The sequence below is a fragment of the Camarhynchus parvulus genome, chromosome 2 (genome assembly GCF_901933205.1).
Source record: "Camarhynchus parvulus chromosome 2, STF_HiC, whole genome shotgun sequence".
Lineage (NCBI taxonomy): Eukaryota > Metazoa > Chordata > Aves > Passeriformes > Thraupidae > Camarhynchus > Camarhynchus parvulus.
The window spans coordinates 17,804,266-17,826,601 of NC_044572.1; the positions used below are offsets into that span (position 1 = coordinate 17,804,266).

Consider the following 22,336-nt stretch of genomic DNA (forward strand, 5'->3'; position numbering starts at 1 on the left):
CCAGGGTACAGTTTACCTTGTTACTGGAAATTCCACCTGGAGAAGTGGTGGAAACTCCTCCACTGGCAATATTCAAGACTCAGCTTGATGGGTGTGGATAATCTAATCTAAATCTCTGCTTTCCACAGCAGTTCAGATGCCACCCAGAGGTCCTTTTCAACTTAGGCATTACCATGACACACAATCACACATTTGCTCAAATGCAGTTACTCCATTCTCCGTTGCAGTTTTCAAAAGGTGAGGCAAAGCTTTACAAAGTCATCCGATCTTGTGGGTTTATAATGCCACTGCTGGTTCTTTCAATACCAACTCAGTATCTTCTTTAGAAGTCTTAACCTGTGAGAAGTTTTACCATGTAGTATTGCAGTGTATTAAACACTTACATCATGTATTTATACCATGGTCATGACCATTAATTGGCTGTACTCTTTAGCCCTAAAAAGTGACTTTGCAGGCTGCTGCAGGTCTCTGCACCACCACAACAGACTAACAGCAGGAACTGGGAGCAGAGCACACATTTGTCTGTGCACAAACACTGCACATTTCCTAAGGTGGTTACTTGGGTCTGACAGTTCATTACCTCTGGCTTTATCTCTCAACCCAAAGGATATGTTTGCACATCTGACTAAAATCTTTCCTTGCCTGTTTTATTTGTCATTTTCTTTGTAAAATCACCATTCTCTCACATGTCACTCTTCACATCTTTACAGAATTGCTTGCCAAACTTCTTTGTCTATTTTATTGATGAAATACTGAGGAAACAAAAGATAATGCCATATTAAAACATGCTTTCTGCCTGGGATACACTCTGCTTTTGTAACAAGATACTGTGTACCTACTAGGACAATATGTCATACTCTTACGACAAAAGATTGTATTGCAATTGCTGGCAGCTTAAGCAGAATGAATTTCTTCACCAAAGTCCAGATTCCATTAAAAAGAAAAACTTTAATAAAAGCTGCCTGCCAATATATTCCCAAGAACTGGTTCAAAAGATGACATTTAACATTCTTCTATATGAAAAGTCTTAACTTCTAGCTATATTTATCTCCTCCCAAATGAACCCATTTCACCACAAATTTACAAAAAATATAAAATAAGTTTGAGTACCAAACTCCAGCTGGAAAACCAGGTGTAAGCACTTTATTACCAAACTTGGAAGAAATCCATGGATTTCTTCAAATGTTAAATGTCACCTGCTTCTCCCTGTGCTAGTCCCAAGGGCCAGCAATTCTCAAGCCAAATTTCATTTTCCTTGAAATTTCTGCACGGAAAAATCCAGAGTATGAACCTTCCCCTGCCTGTGTCTACAGGTAAATCAAACTCTTGATTTCAGATTTCGAGGAGGAGGTGTAGAAACTTTATCAGGCCTAAAACCATGGCAGATGACCTGTTCTGGTAGTCCAGCCCTACTGGAGACTAATACACCTCTGGCTACTCTACCAGGATTGAGGCTGGGAAGAATCTGTATTTTTTTTTTTGATCTTTCATCATTCAGATAATTTCCTGCTACAATAATCTTCTCTTTACAGTTATCAAGACAACGATCCCTAAGCAGTTACTACTAGCAGTACTTCTGTAAAGGTCACTGTACTCTACAAATGATTTATGGCAACCTGTAATGTAAGAGGGAAGACAAAAAAATACCCTGCAAAAGAAAAAAAAAAAAAAGCAAAGCAACTACATCATGGTTTACTCTAATTTTGTTGAGCTAATACTGTGGCTGAACAAACTCTCAGAAGCTTTTTGGCCTGTGAAATAGTATCTGCAAATCTTTAAACAATGTGCTTCTTAATGGTTGGATTAACTCAAACTGTATAAACCCCCCTAGATTAAGACTGCACCGCTTTCATGCGAAGTAGCAAGGCAGTGTGTCAGGGAAATAAATAAAGATTTTGTCCTGTTGACTCTCAGCCTACCAAGCATGGAAAAGGGGGCAAAAGGCCTTGTTATGTAGCCTGTGATCTTACCCCTTATCCTTTTTGACCAGCACAAACTGTCAGGAAAGAAATAGCTCTGCTGATAAGAAGGAATACCTCCCTCTCTTTTAAGTGGAAGTATAGTAGCTGTTCTCCTTTATGTCAAACAGAGCTCATAGTGCTGTATTTATTTAAGAAATTTTCCAATATGATGAAATATTAACTTGTTTTGGTTGTGTCGTTTTGGATTAGACTGAGGAAAAGAAGTACAACTCCCACAATGTCTCCAGATCTCAGCATCATTTTTCTTTTAATCAGTACACTTTGGACTTACAGAAGCAAATTGCAATCGTATTATCAGTCCAAAAAAATACTGTTGAAAAACAGCACTTGTATTAACATTTTAATCAGATGCTTTTGAAATCATCTTCAATGAACAGCAGTCAACTCAAACACCCACCTGGGACAGCAAAGTCAGTTTGATGTTTGTATATTCCTACTTACTGAGACCTTCCAACAGGAAGAGCTTGGTTATTAAAAACCAACTGCCTGTGTATTTACATGGAGCTTTCAGGAAAGGCAGTAGGGAAAAACGGTGCCTTTCTACATTGCTGACAACCACCTTCACTTCCATGGGGGATATTTGAGCATCATGCCTAATTTGTCTGAGGCAGGGGCCTAAATGAGAAACAACTGGTTGATCCCTCTTCCCTTAGATGAGAACAAGGTGACAGGAGAGATAAGAGAGATGGCATGGGCTGAGTCTGGGCAAATTTGTTCTTTGCAACGCTTCTTGGTGCCTGAGCTTTCAAGGGATCAAATAGCAGAGCTATGGTTCTGAGTGCTTACCTGTCTGTTATGAACAAGGAAACTGGAAATTCTCCCTCTTATTTGTGAACCAAGGCAGTCTAGTCATGGAAAAGATAAACTATGTGCTTTTACTGAGCATGATACCACAATATGCTGTTAACCTTGCACTGGTGCCAGTCATTAGTTTTCAAAAGGATTTTAATGATTTTGCTCTTCAGTGCAACACCCAACACACCTAGAACGGACTCAAAGCAAAACATTCTCTTTGGCTCATCCAGGCTTTTCTTCTCCTTACAACTCTTATTCCCTTATTCCCTCCTTACAACTTTCCCTCCCTCCTGGATTTCAGATAAAATTACTTAAATCTGGCTGTTGCAACAGAATGCCACCAGACTCAGCTGCTTTGCTGAATTTGGGTGAACAAATGTAGGTGATTTTGTGGGTTGGCAGAGACAGCAATATGAAATCAGGCTGGCTGTTCTGGTTAAATGAGCAGTCAAACAGTATGTAGGATTAGGTTTCCAAACATAGCTCCCTGCCATACACTGAGGTAAGTAAAACCAGATCATCGCCCTCGTCTCCACTGGAAGTATCTGAAGGCAGAATGAACATTTTGAAATTATGACTGCATTTTAAAAGACTTCTGAAGGATCACAGAACCCAGACATATAAGAAAGTTTTCAAACCACAGGGAAGATAAGCTGAAAAACAAAGCAGTAGTGGCTAGACAAACCTCACTTGAAAGGCTTGATAACTTTTGTCTGACTGCTTTTGCAAAGGAAGTTAGGAATTAGAAAAGCTATTCTGCTCTCAAAATCTAATACTGTGTTCCTAAAATAAAAAAAAAAAAAGAGAGAGAGAGAGAGAGAGAGAGAGAGACAATGACAAAAGCACAGACATTTTGGCAGTATCCAGGGAAGTTTGACAAGTGGCAGAAGAAAGTACAGATCAAAAGACCATGTAAGTTCTTTTATTGTGGAAAATACCTAGAATTCCATGTTTATCTTACCACAATAAGCCACTGAATGGTTATCTAAACTGCTCTTGTTTTGCCAGGCGACTCAATACTTCTGTAGATTTTACCTCACATTAGTTTTAGTCTGGTGTGTTTAAAAGGCTACACAGCAACTCAATCTAATCTAGAAGTTTATGCATCTTCTTACAGTCATCACAGAGACTGATCACTTCAAACAAAAATCTCTTTGGTATCAGTTCAGAATTACTTGCCCCAGTTGCTACACCTAAAATCACATTGCTGTGATACATCACAAAAACCTCAGCCCTTTTCTGACAGTACATCACTAATAGGTATTGTGAGAAATCCACAAAAGCACATTAAAAAAACCCCAACCCTACATAGGAAGCATCTCACAAGGACCTGTTTGAATACTTGTGAGTCTTTTTTTTTTCCTTCATTTCCTTAGTTCTCCTTTTACAAACTGTGGAAAGTTTCCCTAAATTCCAAGCTGGCTTTGCCTATATACCACAGCAACAAAGAAATCTGTCTAACATGTTGTAAGTGGAACTATTCCTGGCAAAATAATGAAACTTAGACAGGTTTAAGTCATGCAGAAACAAGACTGAACTTTTGAGTTCACAGTATCTTTAAAACAAACCAATACCTCCTGTCACAGCAGGAAGAAAAAAAGATATGTCAAACCCAAAATATTACAGCAGAAGCAAGAGAAGACATGAGGAAAAAAGTAGCTCACTCATCTTCACTACTCAAGTATCTTCAGAGTACAAGTCTACTGTTTCCTAACCCTTCAATTCAGAAGAGGCCCACAAAGTCCAGAGTCCTGGAAGACTTCCCATAAGAAGATTAAACCCTGCATACAAACATTCTCTGTAATTAGAGAAGAAAGCATCTTGGTTTTTGAACAGCACATGACAAATTTTGAAACCATGAGATAAAATCAAATTGCATTTTAACATGGTTAAAGAGAACCCTTTCTTTGGTAGGCTGTCAGTTTGCCTCTTGAAAACATCTGATAACTACTGCAGCAAAGTCACGTTTTTTGCACCTCTCAAAATCAATCTAGAAACATGTATGGACAATAGGATAATAATAATGAAGACTTAAGGACATTCCTTCTTACAGGCAGCAATGTTTTGAATATAACAGCCTATCCAAAAGCTTCCACTCTCACACAAGCCCCACAGAAGAAAGCCATGGCTCTTAACCACAGCTGTACCTGGCTTGCAGGAGAATCACCAGAGGAGCAGCAAAGAGCTGAGAAGTTCCTTTTTCTTCTCGGTTGTGCCACAGGAGCACGAGGAGTTACCTCCTCCCCAAAAGCCATCTCCTCAGTAGCAGACTGCCACCAGCATGGAAGGGCAGGAGCAGGAGCAGCACAGGTCCCTGTTTCTCCTGGGGCAGCTTTTCCATAGGTGTGCACCTGCGGCAGAGCCTCATCTGATGTGCAACTTCATTACGCATCCGGGTGGATGAATGAGTCACATATAAAAAATACTGGTTTCTCATGGCTGCGTGTTCGCACACGGGTGGGGATTGAGCAAATACATGGGCTGCAAACTCCCTTTTGTGACAGGATTAATACCCAAGACCAAGGAGGTCACAACTCAGCAATGGAGGAAGAGGCTAACACATGTACAGTAAGACATGAAAGAGCAATCAAAGTAACACAAATAGTTAATGCTGTGGTGAAATATCTTGAATATTTCAGCATGAGCATCTTGAATATTTACAGCAACACCAAGTATTACACGCGGCCTCTGCAGCAGTGCTGCATTACTGAAAGCCATTCAGCGGCCTCAGGAAGCAACCTGACTCCCCATGCCGTGGGTTCCAGGCTCGGGATGGACGCAGGCAGCTGCTGAGGCCGGGATTAGGCCCCGTGGCCCGGAGCCCGAGCAGCAGGGCCCGGCAGCTGCGGCCGTGAGGGAGCCGCGGGCCCGGCGTGCCGCGGCAGCAGCAGGTGCTGCAACGTCCGGTGTGGAAAACACTTGGTAAAAATAAAATAGAGGGGAAGTACACATGAGCCAGAAATGAAATGCTTGCATCTGATATCAGAGGAAGAGCACGTCGGTCAGGCAGTCTGCTGGGTGTTTGAGCCAATTGTACCCTGGTCAGCAGGAACATTTTATTGACATCAATAGCAGCACCACGAGGGCCAAGAAAAACATTTTTGTGATCTGCGCCTCCTTGCTCCACCCCATCCCACCCTTCTGCCATGTTCTGAAGGGAGAGGTTCTCCACTGACCTCCACAAAGGTTTGATGCTGTTTCTATCCTGTTCTCATTTAAATTCCCCAGTGACAGACACCACACTAATTGCCTCTGGTAAAGCAGAGTCCCTTGGTCTGTGTGGTGCAGAAACCCTCCTCTGGCCCACTCATCCACATGTGCAAGAGGCTGGCATCATCCTGCCTGTATTCCCAGTGCTGGGCTTGGTATTAGCCAAAAAGATGGCAGCTTGAATTACCAGCTGAAAACAAATTGGAACAATTGAGATCCTCTAAAAAACCTAAAAATACTGCATCTGAATACTTCCCATCAAGAAGGCATTCCCATGAATACTTCCCATCAAGAAGGGCATTCCCATGAACACTTCCCATCAAGAAGGCACCATCCTGCCTGTATTTCCAGTGCTGGAATTGGTATTAGCCAAAAAGATGGCAGCTTGGACTAGCAGCTGAAAACAAATTGGAACAATTGAGATTCTCTAAAAAACCCAAAAATACTGCAGTAGTTACTGACAAATCATGATAATTGCATTACTGTGGTGATCCCATTCTAAGAGCACAGAGGTTCTCCCACATCCGTGGGTAGCAGATGTTGACACAATGTTTTCTGTTTAGTGCAAAGCTATTAAATAATTTTAATAAGAAATAGCTTAAAAAAAAATAAAGATCATGTGATATCCATAATGAAAGAGTGAAATTGGCACACAATATCTGTGAGGTTTTGGAGTGGGTTTTTCTTTAGAGTTTTAGGGAAATACATAACAGAAATATAAGTAGATCAAGAATTTACTCAAATTATCACCTCTATCAAAAAAAGAAAAAAGAAATAGTTTGTTTAGATCAACAAGAAATTTTATAAATGTTCTAATTTTTTGGGTACACTTTTTAAATGGAAGCATTTATGTTACATGTGTACTTTTAAGTTGTTTTTTTACATTATCCTAAAAAATAATTCTTCCTTCCAAGCAATATTTCCTCTCATTTATATCAACCAACCAATGTCACGCAATGGTTTATTTGTTCAGCCAATGGGAAATAAGTGATATTTCTTTTTACTTATTCTAATCAAAGTCAAATATTTGTTTCTTTTGTGAGTAGTTTGCTACTAATTACAACAGTCTGATGCATAGTATTTTGTGTTACTAAAAATAGGTCTAAAATTAATAAATGCAGCTAAAATTATGCTTTCAAAGCACAGTGGAAGAAAGCCCAAACTCATACATAAACATTGACAGCAGGTCTGTTTCCAGACTTTAGATACCCACATACCCACAACATAGGTGCAAATTGGAAAAGTCTCTGCTTGTTCATCTGGGAGGAAATGTGTCTGAAATGAACATATCGTGTAGGATTTAAAATCAGAATCAACTTCTTTCAAATAAGAAAAAAACCAAAACCTTTTAACTCTGTTTTTCCACTCTTTACATTTTCCTCTTGCTGCCTTCCTCCTTTCTTGAAGGACAGATATCTCCCTTCAGACCAAAGAAATATTTAGCTTTAATTGAAATTGAAGTAAAACTAGTTTTGCTCTTTTGAATGAAATAATTGCAATGAAGACAGTTTATTAAAGGAATGTGTAAGAAATGTGTGAGAAATCCCTTAGAAGCTGAAAGAGTCTTAAAACTTAATTGAGCCCTGGAATTTTCAGTCATGAGACATTAACATAGTCAAGAATTCAGCAGTACAAAACAGAACTGGACATTCATGTAGGTATCAGGAAGATCCAGTCCTACAACTAGCAAGAAGATAATTTTGGAAGATGAATCTCCAGATGTGGGACAAAATAATCTGTAACTCCCAAAGACCAGAACATACATAATGGCTGATTATCCCACATCCACCACCTGACAGGTGTTAAGAAATTGCCCTTAAGAGGCAGAACTCAAAGTGAAAAACATATTATTGGTCTTTTGGATTTTGTAATCCAAAAATAAGCTAAGAGAATAGCTTCTCTCTTCCTCTGTTTAGTAACTACTTTTGAATTTTACACTTTGTGTTTTTTTAAAGTGATGCACACCTATGGCAGTGTATTGATCAGCCAATAAAAATCTTACCCAAACTGAAACAAATGGCACTGCTCAATGCTTACTAAGGCCGCAGTCTCCTAGTGAATAACTGGAATCACTACAATCCCCTGCACAAGGGGCCACACAAAATGCAGCAGCACAAAAGGTACTAACTGGGACAAAAAATCCACAAGACCAAAAGAGGACCCTTCAAAAGATCCTTGACCAACTGGAAGTCCCTGCATTGACTAGCTATGTCAAGATGCAGAACTTGATACCGCAGATTCTGAATTTACTGAACTGGCACTATTATCATGACTGGGTGAATATTAAAAACACATATCTCAGGGGCAGCTGTCAGAGTCACAGGTGTTAGATGCAATTTTAACAACAGGACTGGTTTTCCTGGCATACTCAACTCATTTGAAGAGAAGAGAAATTGGAATATATGTATATAAGTGATTGACTTATTTACTCCTGTTCTCCCATTTGAGCCCAGAAAAGACATTTAAATCCCAGTGATTATGGTTAAACCAAACCAGTTAATCAGGTGACTTCAGTGCAATCTGCCTTTGTTAGAAAATCAACTGAAAAATGCTGTAAAGCGGTAGCACTAGTCCAGAGGTGCATTTACTTTGCTAATGACTGACATCAATATGTGCTCCCATCCCAAGTGACAATGTGCAAATAGCACACAAGTGCTTCCCAGTGAGAAGCTAACAGGACTATTCAGCTGTAACAAGAACAACCCAAGCATATTCACAACCATTTGCAGGGAAATGATTTTTGGACACAGCAAATTCACCAGTTCTGAGGCTAATCACAGGTCACCTAGGGAATGACACTGTCACCTCAGCACCAACACCAACTAACCTGTTGCCCTCACCCAACACCTCTGCCTGGCTGTGATCATTTGCCAGACAAGTGCTCCTCACACGTTCTGTAGCACACCTTCAGAACTGTGGCCAAATGAGAACACCTGCTCAAAACCAGCATGGCCAAAAGACCAGAGCTTGCAGGTCTTCATTATCACTTCTGTCACAGACTTATTGTGCTCTCTTAAGTAAATAAGGGGACTGAAATTAATTTTGGGATTTAGGGATCACAGACAAGCCCCACCTGGAATGGTGTCCTGAGGATGCCTCCCATGCTGCTCACCCCTGAGCTGGGCAGGAAGCAACTGGAGGTGCTTTGGTTTAAAAGCAGAGTTGGAAGAGGAAGCAGTGGCAAAGCACCCTTTGTGCAGGCACTCCTCCCCACCACTGCTGAAGGAGGCAGTGCTGCCCTGAACCCATCCCCCAGGCAGGGCCCTGCTGGCTGTTTTGGTGCAGCTTTTGGCAGTCATCGACAGAGGAATCCAGAAAGAACAAGGGCTAAACCGAGTATGTGCAAAAACACACCTATAAATGCCTCAGGACATTTTGGGCCAGAAAAGCTTGAGTTTCTGAAACCTAAGAAATCTCAGGTGTCTACAATAACTGGGAGAGGTTTCCATGGGCAACACTTTTGAAGGCAGCTGCCTGAAATATGCTTTAAGGGATACCAAAGTCCTAGATTCCTTACTGGATTTAACAACAGGTACTGGAACAAGATCACTGCAGGCATTTACACAGTCAACTGAATACAAAGCATTCTAAAAATACTTTTGCTTGTCATAAAATAAGATTAGAAAAATATATGTACAAAATTCACATGAACAAAGGTAAGTACAAACAACTACCTGGGACTTATGAGTTACAAACAGTACACGCTATTTGAAATGCAGAGGCGTTGCCACAGAAAAAAGTTACTAATCCTGTTGGGGCAAAGTAACTGCACTGGTGTGTGGTTTGCATGGGGGAGGGAAGGAAAAAGAAAAGGAATTGCTTTATTAGTCCTTTTGCAGCTTTGTTTTGTTTGCTTTTTCAAAAAACCCCCAGCTTTTCAAATTACTTTTAACTGATAGATATAAATGAAGAAACTTATATTTATCAAAGCAAGTATTAACAATCTAGTTAAACTTCATTTACTCCTAGAGATACCTTAGGGCTAGTAGTTTAATATGTACCTTAATAGTTTGCCTTACTTTTATAAACTAGAGGGTAAAATTGAAAGACTTTCCACTGAGACATTCTATTAGGAATATTCTTCCTCAGCATTTTCACTTTGAGTGAATACAAAGTAAATCCACTTTACTTTGCTAATGAACCAGCCCTTTGTTCATTTATCTATCAAGCTATTTTTAAATATCTTGCAATCACAGCATTATCTGGGGGCTAAAGAGCATGTTTCAACTCAAAACAAATGGACATGTCATCTCATGTCCTTCCATAAACAAAAGCAAAGGGCTTGGAATCCAGCAGAGATTTAACCTCGTAATCATGTCGCATATGTTCATTTTCATTGCTTTTCTTAGGTGCTTGTAACAGTGTAAAATACGAGCAGTTGCCCCTAACTTAGGGCGGCCCTGAAAGCAATAAATTGTTGCACCAGCTGTAGGTGAGACAGGGGACACGTGTGGACACTGGGGAGGTCCCCCTTCCTCAGCGCGCTCTGCTTGATCAGACTGCCCAGGGACAATGGGGAACTGCTGCCTCACTCGGGCAGGGAAGCAGTGCCCATTGGTGGAGAGGAGACAGGAACTCACAGAAACCTCCTCAAACAACTTCTGAAACTTTACTTTTCCTCCACACAAAAACCTACAACCTATGCCAACAGAACAGCATGTTCTGGCTGCGTGACCCTGACTTCTCACACATGAACAGGCATTTTTTGGTGACACGTTAAGTAGAGCAGTATGCAAACCAAGTGGTAATTCAATGAAATGGATTCCCAACTAGAAAAATTTGCAGCATATCCAGATTAAAGTGACATTCTTCACATTTTAAAACTGAATGTAATTTTTAACTCTGTTTTTTAACTTGCACAGACCAAAGAAGTGTTCATGCAGCATTAACACTAAATCAATTTCTCCCTACCCGATTCCATGGCATCAACCAGCAACAGTGTAATGAACACAAAATATGCTAGTTTATTTTACACATTGTTATTTGTACATAAGCAAGTACTAAATAACTAACACTCAGAGTCTGGGAGAAAGGTTAAATTCAAATGAATTCTAAAAAATTCCCATTAATAACTCAAGATATAACTGGGTGTAAAAGCAAAAGAGTTAAGACTAAAAAGAAATCAGTTTTTGAAGTGATTTCTTCACTTGCAGTGCTTTCAATTCTCTCACTTTAAAAGTCACTACACATTCCAAAAAATGTTTATTTAACCTTGTCTAATCAAGCAATGCAGAATATCAGAAAACCTTTATACCCTGTTTTTTTCACCTGGAATGAAACAATGTGCTTACCATATTCTGCAACCCTCTCATTCCCTAAAACCTACAGAGGATCTACATGGAAGTGAAGTTTCTCTCCAGTTTATATCTCTCAGTAGCCTTAGGTAGAACATTACTATTTTTCTCTTTTCACATTTTTAAGCTTGGGCATTGTTCCTACCCAGACCATTTCCATTCCCATTTCCATTCCATACTGAGCCACCTGAACCAAGGGGACTCTGCAGCCCCAACGCAGTTTCCCGTTACCACATCCCACCATGCCAGCCATCCCTTACCTACTGCTGTTTACTTGATCTGCTCTGGCTGATGTGAGCATGAAAGTGGCTGCAACTAAGAACACAAGGTGCTTACTGTCCCTCCAGAGGGACTAAAAGTATCCCCTTTTGTTTATACCTCACATCCCAAAGTCCCAATAGCCTTTCTGTTGCTCGACTTTCACCTCCGAATATGTTTATCCTCTACTAACGTACTTTTACCCAAGGAAAAAAATCTATTAAGAAGTGCTCAAACGTTACCTATGATATCAAAACATACATTCAAAGTCAGTTTAACCAACTGATACTGTAATTAATTTAAAAAACAAAAAACGTCGGTATTTTAACAGATATCAAATCCTGGAATAAATGCTGTTATAATTTTAGGGCTCTATTTTAACAGTTAAAGGAGAGACATCTGGCAATAATCTACAAATAAATACAGTGTCTCCATTCTTAGTTTCTCCTCCAAAACACTACCTAGGAAATTTTTGCAGCATGATTCATATAATCAACATGATACATTACAATGCCTTTCAAATAATTCCGAATTCTTAGTTCATTCAATAAAGAACTCATTTTTGAAAGAGAAAAGGGAACATGCCCTGCCAGAAAACTTGCTTTATTGACTCAATCCTGCTGCCAGCAGGAACATGGTGAAGCAAACTCCAGGATTTCAAAAGCATTTTTTCACAGCGAGGGCAGAAACAGAAAGAGGCTTATTTACCGAAATGTGAGATCCCGCAGGTGAGGCCAGAGACGGTCTGAAATCCTCTTCTTTTAGTTCCAAAAGTTTTAATTTATGATGAAATCTGTAATAATCCTTTCAAGCTGCCAGGTAGAGCGCACGCCATATCTCAGCCGTGTTTTCTTTCGCCCTTTTGCAGAGTAACTTTGTTATTTGCATAAAGCTTAGTCCTGGCCTATGGGACTTTTTGAACATCTACATGTTAGATTAGCTGTCTTGACATGCTCTATCAAGCATGACATCATGGATCTCCATGGTAACCTTAGCCACACCTGCCCAGATGCCAGAGTTACCTGTCATGTTCAGATCTAAATGAACACAACAAAAACCCCTAAACCACCATTTTCTAGGCAATCACCCCTGCAAAGGCACCGGAAGGATTTGAGTTTTGTTTTTAATTGATTGAAATCTGATTTTGTTTGCCAAGAAAATTTCTTCTTCACGGAGCACTGCCTGAAGCACTAGAGCTGCTCCTGACCCTTCCACACCTCCCAGCCTATTTCCTAGTCAAACAAAAACTGAAGAAAGCTGTGGCAAACTTCTTCCAGCTCACTTTCTTACCCCAGGCTCACAAGCTCCTGCTCAGAAAAACTTCTACGCATTCATTTTTGTTCTCTGCCCCTCAGAAAGGTTTTTTTAGAGGTGACTTGTAAAACAGGTTCACAGCAGGGATTACCCCCTCCCATTGCCAGGTTAGCATTTTAACCTCTTAATTGCTAACTCCTTTTCATGTTTGCAGCTACAGACTTAGCTTTTACACTTGTTCCTGCTTTCCTACTCTGCTGACCAGAGTCAGCCTCTCCTAAGCAAGTGACCATGTCCTTCCATGAGCTCCACAGAAGATGATTCACACTGTCTGAAACTGAAGATATCCCAGACTGTTTCTTTCTTGCTTTTTTTCCCCCTAACTTCCTTGGGGATTACATTAGCACCTTCCTTTCATTACCACAGGTGAGACAGCCTTGGCAGAGGTAATGCATTTAAATCTCCTGCAGAAACTTGCATTGCCTAAAAAAAAAAGTAAAAATTGTTCCTTGGCTTTACAGGCTTCCAGGTGGAGGGAGCTCTGGTGCCCAGCTGTGGATTCATCTTAGAAGGGGGAAAAGCTGCAATGAGAGGGCGAGCTGCTCGGCTGTGGGTCACAGAGATGTGGCCATGGGGTGCTGCATTCTCCTGTGCTGGGGCACACAAGGTGTGTCTGCACTCCCCCAGGCTGCTGCAAAGTCGCGCTCCAGTTTACCACAGAGCAGCTTAGCTACAGGCTATCTGCCTGGCTGCAATATCTCAAGCCCCTTGTGCAAATAAAGATGGCCCCTGCCTCTGTGAGCTTTCCTTTCCAGAACAGGCTATCACAAACAAGGCAACAAACCTTCAGAGGAGAAATGGTCTGTGTGCACAGCTGGGAGGTTTCAGGTCATCACATTAGCTAACCATCAGTAATCCCTGCTGGCATTTTACCTGGCCATGATTGTATTTCTGATTTGTGGCAGATTATCAGGAGCAGAATTGGGTCCTCAGGAGGCACATCCAGGGAGGTATTTATCTGAATAAATGAAGCCTGGAGGAAACCATTAGCACATAGTGGAAGATGCAGACAATATTCAGCTGCCCTTGCTGGTGGAAGTGATACAGTAGGATGTGACAGCATATATAATATTTTTGCCCTGATGTTTATTTCCTGCAAACAAGGAGTCAGTTTGCCATACTCAGATAATGATGGCTAAAATGGACAAGAGAACAATGTCCACAAAGAAGAAACCAGACAATTACCAATCTTGATTTTCTACTGGTTGTGGAGGTGACAGGGTTTAAAACAACCTGGAAGAGAAATTTTACATATATATATATATATATACACACACACACCAGGGGCTACCTGACTGTAAATACTGGGGTATTTTATGTTTCAGCTGCACCATTTAACAAAGAGATTAGAAAACAGTGTTGCATTAACTACTATCCTTGATAGGTGTCCTACAGTGTGGAAATTCCCACTGTGGACAATGTTGCCTCTTTCCAGACACTGGAGCAGCAGAAGAAGTAAGGAGGGAAAAAAGGAATCTGGAAAGGAACCTGGAAAATAAATTCTGATATTTTAATTTAAAATATGACATTTTAAATCATGTCTTCCCATACACCTTACAAATTTTGTTTGTGATACATGTATATGTTGCATATGCATACCTACTACATGTGCATGTAGTTTGTCTTCTATACCACTGCTACACACTCATACATATAAGGGTGCAAAAAAGGAAGCATGGATGCTAAACATACATATACACCCTTCAAGGCAAAATTATACTATAGTCTTATTCATGGAGTGGCTAAGAAATCACACATAATACATACACACACATGCACACACACACAGCTGTGTGTATATATATATATTTATACACACATACCTATGTGTATCCATATACAGTTACATATAAACACACACAAACACCAAATACTGAGATGTGGGTGTGCGCACAGACACACAATTGGTAAGAAAATCCCCCTCTGAACTGTAATGCTATGATCATCACAGTCTTGCTGCATTTGATGAGCCAGACAGTTATACATCACATGCCAACTAAGCAACTTTCTTACAATCAACTTCTGTTATTTATTTCTGCATGTTTTCATGTGGTTTTAGTTCGGTTTATACTTTTTTAAGTAAGGCTGAATGGCTGGTCTTCAGTATTTCCCACTTCCAAGAAATACATTTTGATGCTCTAATAGTAGTTTCAAAGTTATTTTGTTTTAAAAATTAAAATTGTTAAAAAACTCATTACACACAACACATATAATACATTTGTCTAATCACCAAAAAGTAGAAGCAGGAGAATGAATTTTGCCATCAATAAATTAGCAAGGAAGACACATTTTAAACAAATATCAAGAGCAGTTACTGCATTCCTTCTGTAATTTACTGCCTTCAGAAAAGGCTCAAATTACAAAATGTGTAGGGTGTAATGCTGTAGGCTGTTCAAACTAGGTTTGCAGTGTCTGCAACACTGGAACTAAATATTTACATGACTCCAAAAGATCTAATCTCTGGATTTCGCCCCCCTCCCACCCCCTTTATTTAATTTGTATGCTATCTTTATCCACCACCCAGCACATTCCACACAGTCACTAAAGTTCATGGAAGAGATAAGTGGGGAAGAAAAAAAGTCAAGACTTTAAAAAGAAAGGAGTAAAACTGTTTAAAAATGAGGAATAGATCATCCTCATTAGAGCTGAAGTCTTGCAGCAATTTTAGCTGGACACAGATGGTTTCTAACAGTGATAGCACCTGGGATCTCTAGAGACCCTGTAAAAGAGAAGTTCTAGGGGTGAGTTAACAAATTACAATCTTTCTAAACCTGTAACAGTCTGATCTTCAAAGCCTCACAAATATGCAAAGCTTCAAAGAAGCTTGGAATTCACTAAGAGCTTCCATAACAGAGTACAATGTTTTTCCAACTCATTTTTATTCCTTATTTACACTTAATTTGCTGTTAGTGCTGCAACACCTATAAACCACTAAGGCAAATGAGCTCCTACAAAAAGGCTTGCTGTCAATCATTTGCTAAACCGAGAATAATGAGCACAAGATTTTTTAGACCAAACTCCAAATTCTGATGCTTGACTGAAAAAAAAAATTAATTATGGAATAAATGATAGATTGCCCAAACAGATTAAACTCTGTTATTGCACCCAAAATCAGAGCCCAGAGTTAGGCAGAGATCCTTGCACGGCAGTCTCTGAATTGAGAAGGTCGGCGTGCCGGCAGCCTCCACCTGCTCTGAGAGATACATCAGCGTGTCACCTCCCCTCTGACCCTGCATGGACTGCTGGCTGCTGGGAAGCAGCTGCAGGCAGAGGCACACCACCCTCAGGTATGCTGCTGACAGACGAATGTGGGTGTCAAAGCTCCCTGGAGGAGGCAGACAGTTATGGGTAAGTCTGCTCTGTTTGCATTACAAAACTCAAAAATAGAAAAGAAACCAAATGAAAGGGTAACAGAGCCAGCTAAAGCATAAAGACACACTCTGCAGGTATTTTCTTTTCTCCCAGGCAGCAGTGCCAATACTCAAAGTGTAACAGAAGTCAGCAGCTGTTACATATTTTCCCTTTAGCTCTGAAAAGTAGATTGAGACTCATATACTAAGATCAAGAGTCTCACCTTCACTTATTTCTCTGCATATGCTCTAAAAAAAGGGAAAAGCTCTTCAGAAATGTCAATTTCAACAAACAATTCCAAGGTAATACTGAACAGATTTATTTCGTTTCTTTGAATTTCAAGGCAACATCTGAATCACAGGCCACATCCAAAAATTTGTTTCATGTTTTGTTACATTCTCACCTTTTGTAATGAGGCAACACTGAGTTTTGTAGGAGTTATAAGGACCGTTAAACACACACGATAGAAATTTGACTTCCTTACCTGATCTCTTAATCTCTCCTGGTGTCCCATTATTGCTGTGGCATGGTGGGGATATTTCTGTTTCAGATGCTCAAGAAAAGCCTCTCTTTTCCTGTCCATTTCTGAGGTTTGCATTCCCAGTATTTCTTTGGAACTGCGAGGGCCACCTACAGTGTGTCTCCGAGGGATGTTGCGGGTGGGCTTTGAGCTGGGAGAGGTGTGACTGCTCGGGGAGGAAAGCAGCTCTTTAGATCGGAGACATTCTGCATCGTCCAGTGATGTCACATGCAAACTGGGTTTTGCCTGGTCTGCAAAGAAACAAAAACCAAAACCAAACATAGTTTGTATTATAAAAACTTAATACCAACATTCACATTAGTAGCAAAATGGGAAAAAAGATTGATATGAAAGCTAGGTACTTTTAAAAGTCTGGCAGTATGCAATGGCATGTTCTGCATCATTAGGCATATACATATCATAGTAAGTGGCCCAGAAATAATCCCTTATATAAGCTATGCACATACTTATCTACTTCTATCACACAATTGCAGTATTGCCTCACAGAAAAGTGAGTATCATTAAAGTGGATGTTCCTTTTATACCAACTTTACCTACGTGACTTGAAAAGAAGATCTGACAAGGGCCTTATTCCCTGACCTTTAAGATCTACAGGATGCTTTCTACAAGAAGAAACAGATTTCTTCAATAGGGTCCAGTACACTTAATGGCCCCCTAACTACTATATTTCAGGGTACAAACTGATAAAAATTCCTTTGACAGAGCAGATTTATCATCCTTAATCTTTTTTTTCAGTGTGTTTTCAGCATGTTCTGAAACACCTAGGAAATAGCAAGAGGGTTTGGGAGTCTCTTTTTCCTGATTTTTCACTATGGTCTGGTTTTAAATTTCACGGATCTCCCTCAGATTTTATATGTCTCAGGACAGCAGGCTGGAAAATTCTACATCATTTTTCCATAAACCATTTCTTAAGAAATACAATAAAAGCAAGTTCTGTGGGATCTAAAAAGGAAAAAAAAAACCCTCAGATAAAGTTTACTACTTTAAAATCTACTTTAAGACCAAAGACCACGACAACATTTGTAAAGAGATAGGCAGACACTGTGGGTATGTAAGTGCTGGCTTATCTTCAGATAACTCTGTAACATAAACCCTCTGGTGCTCAAAAAATTGTAGACTGGAGCCTTGTTACCTAATACCTTTGAAAAAACCCCTCACTCCTTTGTCAGCAAAGGAAAAAAAAACAACCAAAAACTAACAAAAACCTGAAGTACTGAAAAGGCCTCTCCAAGTCTTATGTGGCCTTCCTCCTCTTTACCAGACAGACTCAAACTCAGACGCCCCTGAGTGTTAACCCTTCCCAGCACCTCCCCAGGAGCAGGGGGCTCCTTCTTCTACCTATTTTGAATAAATCTTTTTTTCTCTGTCTCACACTTGTTGCCTCAGAGCCCCTTTTGCCCACGTGCTGCCATTATACAGTACCACTGCTTGGAAACAGGCACCTACTAGGTTTTTTTTATGGTTCAGTCACTCATTCTGACACTGCGTGTGGTAGGCACACCAGCTGCCTCAAGATTTTATGCTGAAGATTTCTCAGCTTTCTGGTGTGCACTGTCAATTGCCTGCCATGTGCCATGGAACCTCAAGCCCCAGTAATAAAGCAAATCCTCCAATGGTGGAGCCGCTGCTGGATGTCCCACCAGCTCACATAGGGAATCCATTTCCTTGGGTTTCATGACAGAACTTGGCCCTGGACGGTCCTCAAAGACTGCATGTTTCTGTAAACTCCCTATACTGTTCAAGGGCTCCAAAATGTTCCACAATGCCCTCTTGTTTGCATTCCTGGAAACCTATCCTGAAAGCAGATGCAGGCACAGGGGCCCAGACTGCAGGTGACACCATGGTTTGATGAGCACAGATCTGGACACAACTTTGCAAGCAGGTTTGGTTCACAGGGAAGTCTTACACAGATGCAAAGTGTCATCTGCGGTCTTCACAGCACCTTCTAAGACCTTCTTAGCAGCACAATCCTGGTTAAACCTCCAGAGCAGCAGCCTCACTTTCGTGTACAAACACACATGCACTCAACTTTTTCCAACACAACTCAACTAAGAAACATCCATCCTTCTCTGCTTGTTGGAAAGTCATGAGCCACCAGGTACACTGAGCTTGTTTGAGAAAAATGGCAAACAGGAAAGTTTTGCTTGCAAGAAGCCAGTATGGCTACTCCAGATACACTCAGTGAAAACAGTTTCTGAAAGCTGCACAGTCCTTCCGATGGATTTTACATGGGACGGTTGGGGCTGGATGGAATTTACCATCTTCAATTTGTTGTGCCAAGAGCCTAGAGTTTATATCCCTCAAGCTGCTGGAAAAAAGGCACAGCCATAAAATAAGGGATTTTCTTGGAGCTGGAGGGAGTCAGCATGAGCTCAGGCGACTGAGTGCAGCAATTTGGTATAAGCCCTCAAAGTACGGTCAGAGCAGCAGTTTCAATGACTGAAGTGATGGCAGGCACTTCCTCAAGAAGGCAGGTAGGTAAACCTGTGCTGACAAGCCCAACCCAGAACTCATAAGTGTGTATTTTGGGTCCTAAATCTCTCTCATGCAAAGTCTTTCCCTACTCTGCACTTCTGTCATTTCAGTAGTTTAAGAAAGAGCTAATTATTTGCACATAAAGAGACATATCAAGTAAAATGTTTTACCACTGTTTGTTATTAGGTGAAACCTTGAAAAGGAATCAAAAATAACATACTTTTCTTATACAGTATTAGAAAGATCAACAAAGTCTCTTATTTTTTCGTTCATATATTTGGAAAATACTGCATAAATACCAGCGAAAAGAAAGGAATGTAAACTATGCAAACTAATTCCTCATCTTGCCAGAAAGCTGACTTGGGCATCCAGCAAGATCCTGATCCTGCATCATTACAGCAAATTACTTTCTTTGCAAACTAAAATCTATTGTGTTTCAGTATGGGTTTTTTCTCTACTAGCTGCTGGAAAAAAAAGGTTTTGGACCACTTTCTGGACAGGGATAAGTGACTTCATGGTCACTTGCCTAGGGCTGAGCACTGGGCTGTTGAAACTCCCCTGTGGATCTCGAGACACATAAGTTGCACAGATGCTGGGTTTGCCACAGTGCTATAGGGAGGAAAAATAGAGAGATTTTCTGGATTTTGGAGTGCTCAATAACATAGTGGGTAAACCTTCCATATCTTCCAAGTGAAGATAATAGACCTAGCAAATCAATCTCTACAGATAACTGTGAAATGTGTGAAACATCATGTGATGGTTCCCAGATGAATGCTAAGAGTAGGAAAAGGATAAATTATGCAAGTACCCTCCTTGGGAAAGGAGCGAAGAGAAGGCAGTAGAAAACACAGAGGTGTGAGATAAGCTTGTCTTCCTCTCTCCCTCCCTCATTTTCAGAAGCTAAAAGTTAAAGGTCTTTCTGTTCAATAAAGCAGCAAGTCTAGAGGGCAACTAAAAGCAAGACTTGCTGATTGACAGGAAGGAATTTGGTTATCCAAAGGCACGAGTAACTCTTACACTTGATTTGCTTTTCTAATCTGAAAACAAGTTTCAAGATTTCTTAACATCACCAATATCACCCATTACTCCAGTAAAGACCCAGGTCTGCAGTGTAGAGGGAGTATGTCTAGGATTAGCAGCAAGATTATCATGACAGATTAATGGCTGTGAGCTAGGAGAAAAAGAATAGAAAAATAAAAAAGTCCTTTGATAATGTCCTGGTATGTAATTCTTTTAAGTCACACCCTCCATGAAGTCTACAAAGGTCAGGAAAGTCACTTTGCTTCATTACTTTAAATGCTATGAAGATTTTAATAGTCCTGTTTTGCAAGCCAGGTGACATGAGAAAAGAACATTTTCAGAATAATTTCAGAAAGGAACAAGTGTGGACCTGACTCATACTGATACTCTGAAACTGAGCCTTGAAGCGAACCCCATTCAATACTAACATTTTAAAAAAGAATATGGATTTAACAGCATGAGTCAAACCAACCTCTGTTACATTTATGTTAGCAGTAAATGTGATATTATTTGGAATTGTTCTAATTTACTTCACTGTCTTTACAATTAGCTCTCTTTCCAATGCAAATTTTGGATAGGGGCCAAAACTACTGCATTTGGTTACGAGCTTTCAGCACTCAACATTTTTGGGAACCATAGAATCAGTCTGGCCACCCCTCTGTTTTCCTAGCTCCACATGTATCTGAGGCAGCTTCATACAACCCCTACAGAAAAAATGTGTTACTGAAGGCAGTTTTTTCCCTAGTCAGACACATTCTTGAAGATTTCCGTCCCACTAAACATAAACATACACAGACAGAGGTTACTCACAATGCTCAGTAATTTTACTTAAAAAATAATTCAAAAGAGAATCTATCAATTAATGAACACCCAATTAAAAAAAAGAAAAAAAAAAAAGAAGAGCATTTATTTTCTTCCTACATTTCTAATACACTATTTGTTGGCATTCCATACTCATAAACTTGTGTGATTTTCTTTAAACCACACGAACTATTGTAGAAGCACAGTAACACTTCTCCTGAAGTGTCTTTGAGGAATACAACATGCAGGAAATGGGAATGTTCACAGGTGTCCCACAAACACTAAAACAGATATAGATTAGATTAGGTGTTTGTCAGGCTACCTAAATGTTATGTTTCACATGGAATGGCCCATGTAGAATTCTCCAGGAAATACTTTTCGTTCACTTTTTAGGAAATAGATAGCGCAGCAGTGAATGTGTGAATGCATAGCGGCAGAGCGCCGTAGAAACCCCGCTTAGACGGTCCTGGCTTCGCTCCAAAACAAACCCCAGTGGTTTCACTCAAAGTAAACTAACCCTGTCACAATCTGCCGTGGATCTCCCTCTTTTAACAGACACCCCGAGGTAAAGATGAGCTCAAACCCACTTTTAGGAAGGAAGTGCTATTTCTCTGCCATAACTGAGGCTGGCAGAGCATTTAAAGGGAAGGGCGCACGCTTTTCCCAGCTCAGCCTCCGCACCGGCAGGATCCCGCATCCCTGACAGCCATGCAGCGTGACCCCGGCTTCGCAGGGCGCACAGAAATCTCTCCAAAGAGAAAGTTACACTCACAAAGTTTCAGTGTTAGGGAAATGTGCACAGCAGAGCTATTAGTACAAGAAAAAAAAGATTTGTTTTTTCCATGCATTCTGCCTCCAGTTATATAAAGCAGCAACCAGGGACATGCTTAAACGTAACTCCATCTTTGCCTTACTTATATCGCCGCTTACTTACCCCTCGTCTGCCTGCTGTCTGCTGGGCAAGCCAGGCACAGCTCAAGTTTCTGGCTTTCATTTTCCTCCATTGTCCCTGCCTACCGCACAAGCTCCCGTCTCCAACTTGGAGCCGCAGCGCCCGCACGGCCAGCCCGGGCCGGGAGGAGGAAGGAAGCGCAGGGCCGGCGGCGCGGAGCCCCCGCGCAGCCCCAGCCCCGGGCGGCCCCAGCAGGTGACGGCCCCGCCGCCGCCCCTAGCCGGCCCGCGCCCCGCCGCAGCCGCGCCGCCGTGCGAGAGGCAACATTTCCAACGCGATTACAGGCCTGAGCCTCCGCTGGAATCCGAACCCGCAGCCTTTTAAATCTCTGTCATGGGACAAA

General features: G+C 40.8%; 1 protein-coding gene across 1 annotated transcript in view; it reads right to left on the reverse strand.

Moving 5' to 3' along the window:
• Nucleotides 1-22,205, reverse strand: part of KIAA1217 (KIAA1217 ortholog) — a 176,256-nt gene extending 154,051 nt beyond the window's left edge. The window contains 2 exon segments of the mRNA XM_030943482.1: nucleotides 16,689-16,975; nucleotides 21,976-22,205. Coding sequence (XP_030799342.1) covers nucleotides 16,689-16,975; nucleotides 21,976-22,045 — 357 coding nt within the window. The 5' untranslated portion in view covers nucleotides 22,046-22,205.
• Nucleotides 22,206-22,336: the final 131 nt, after the last annotated feature.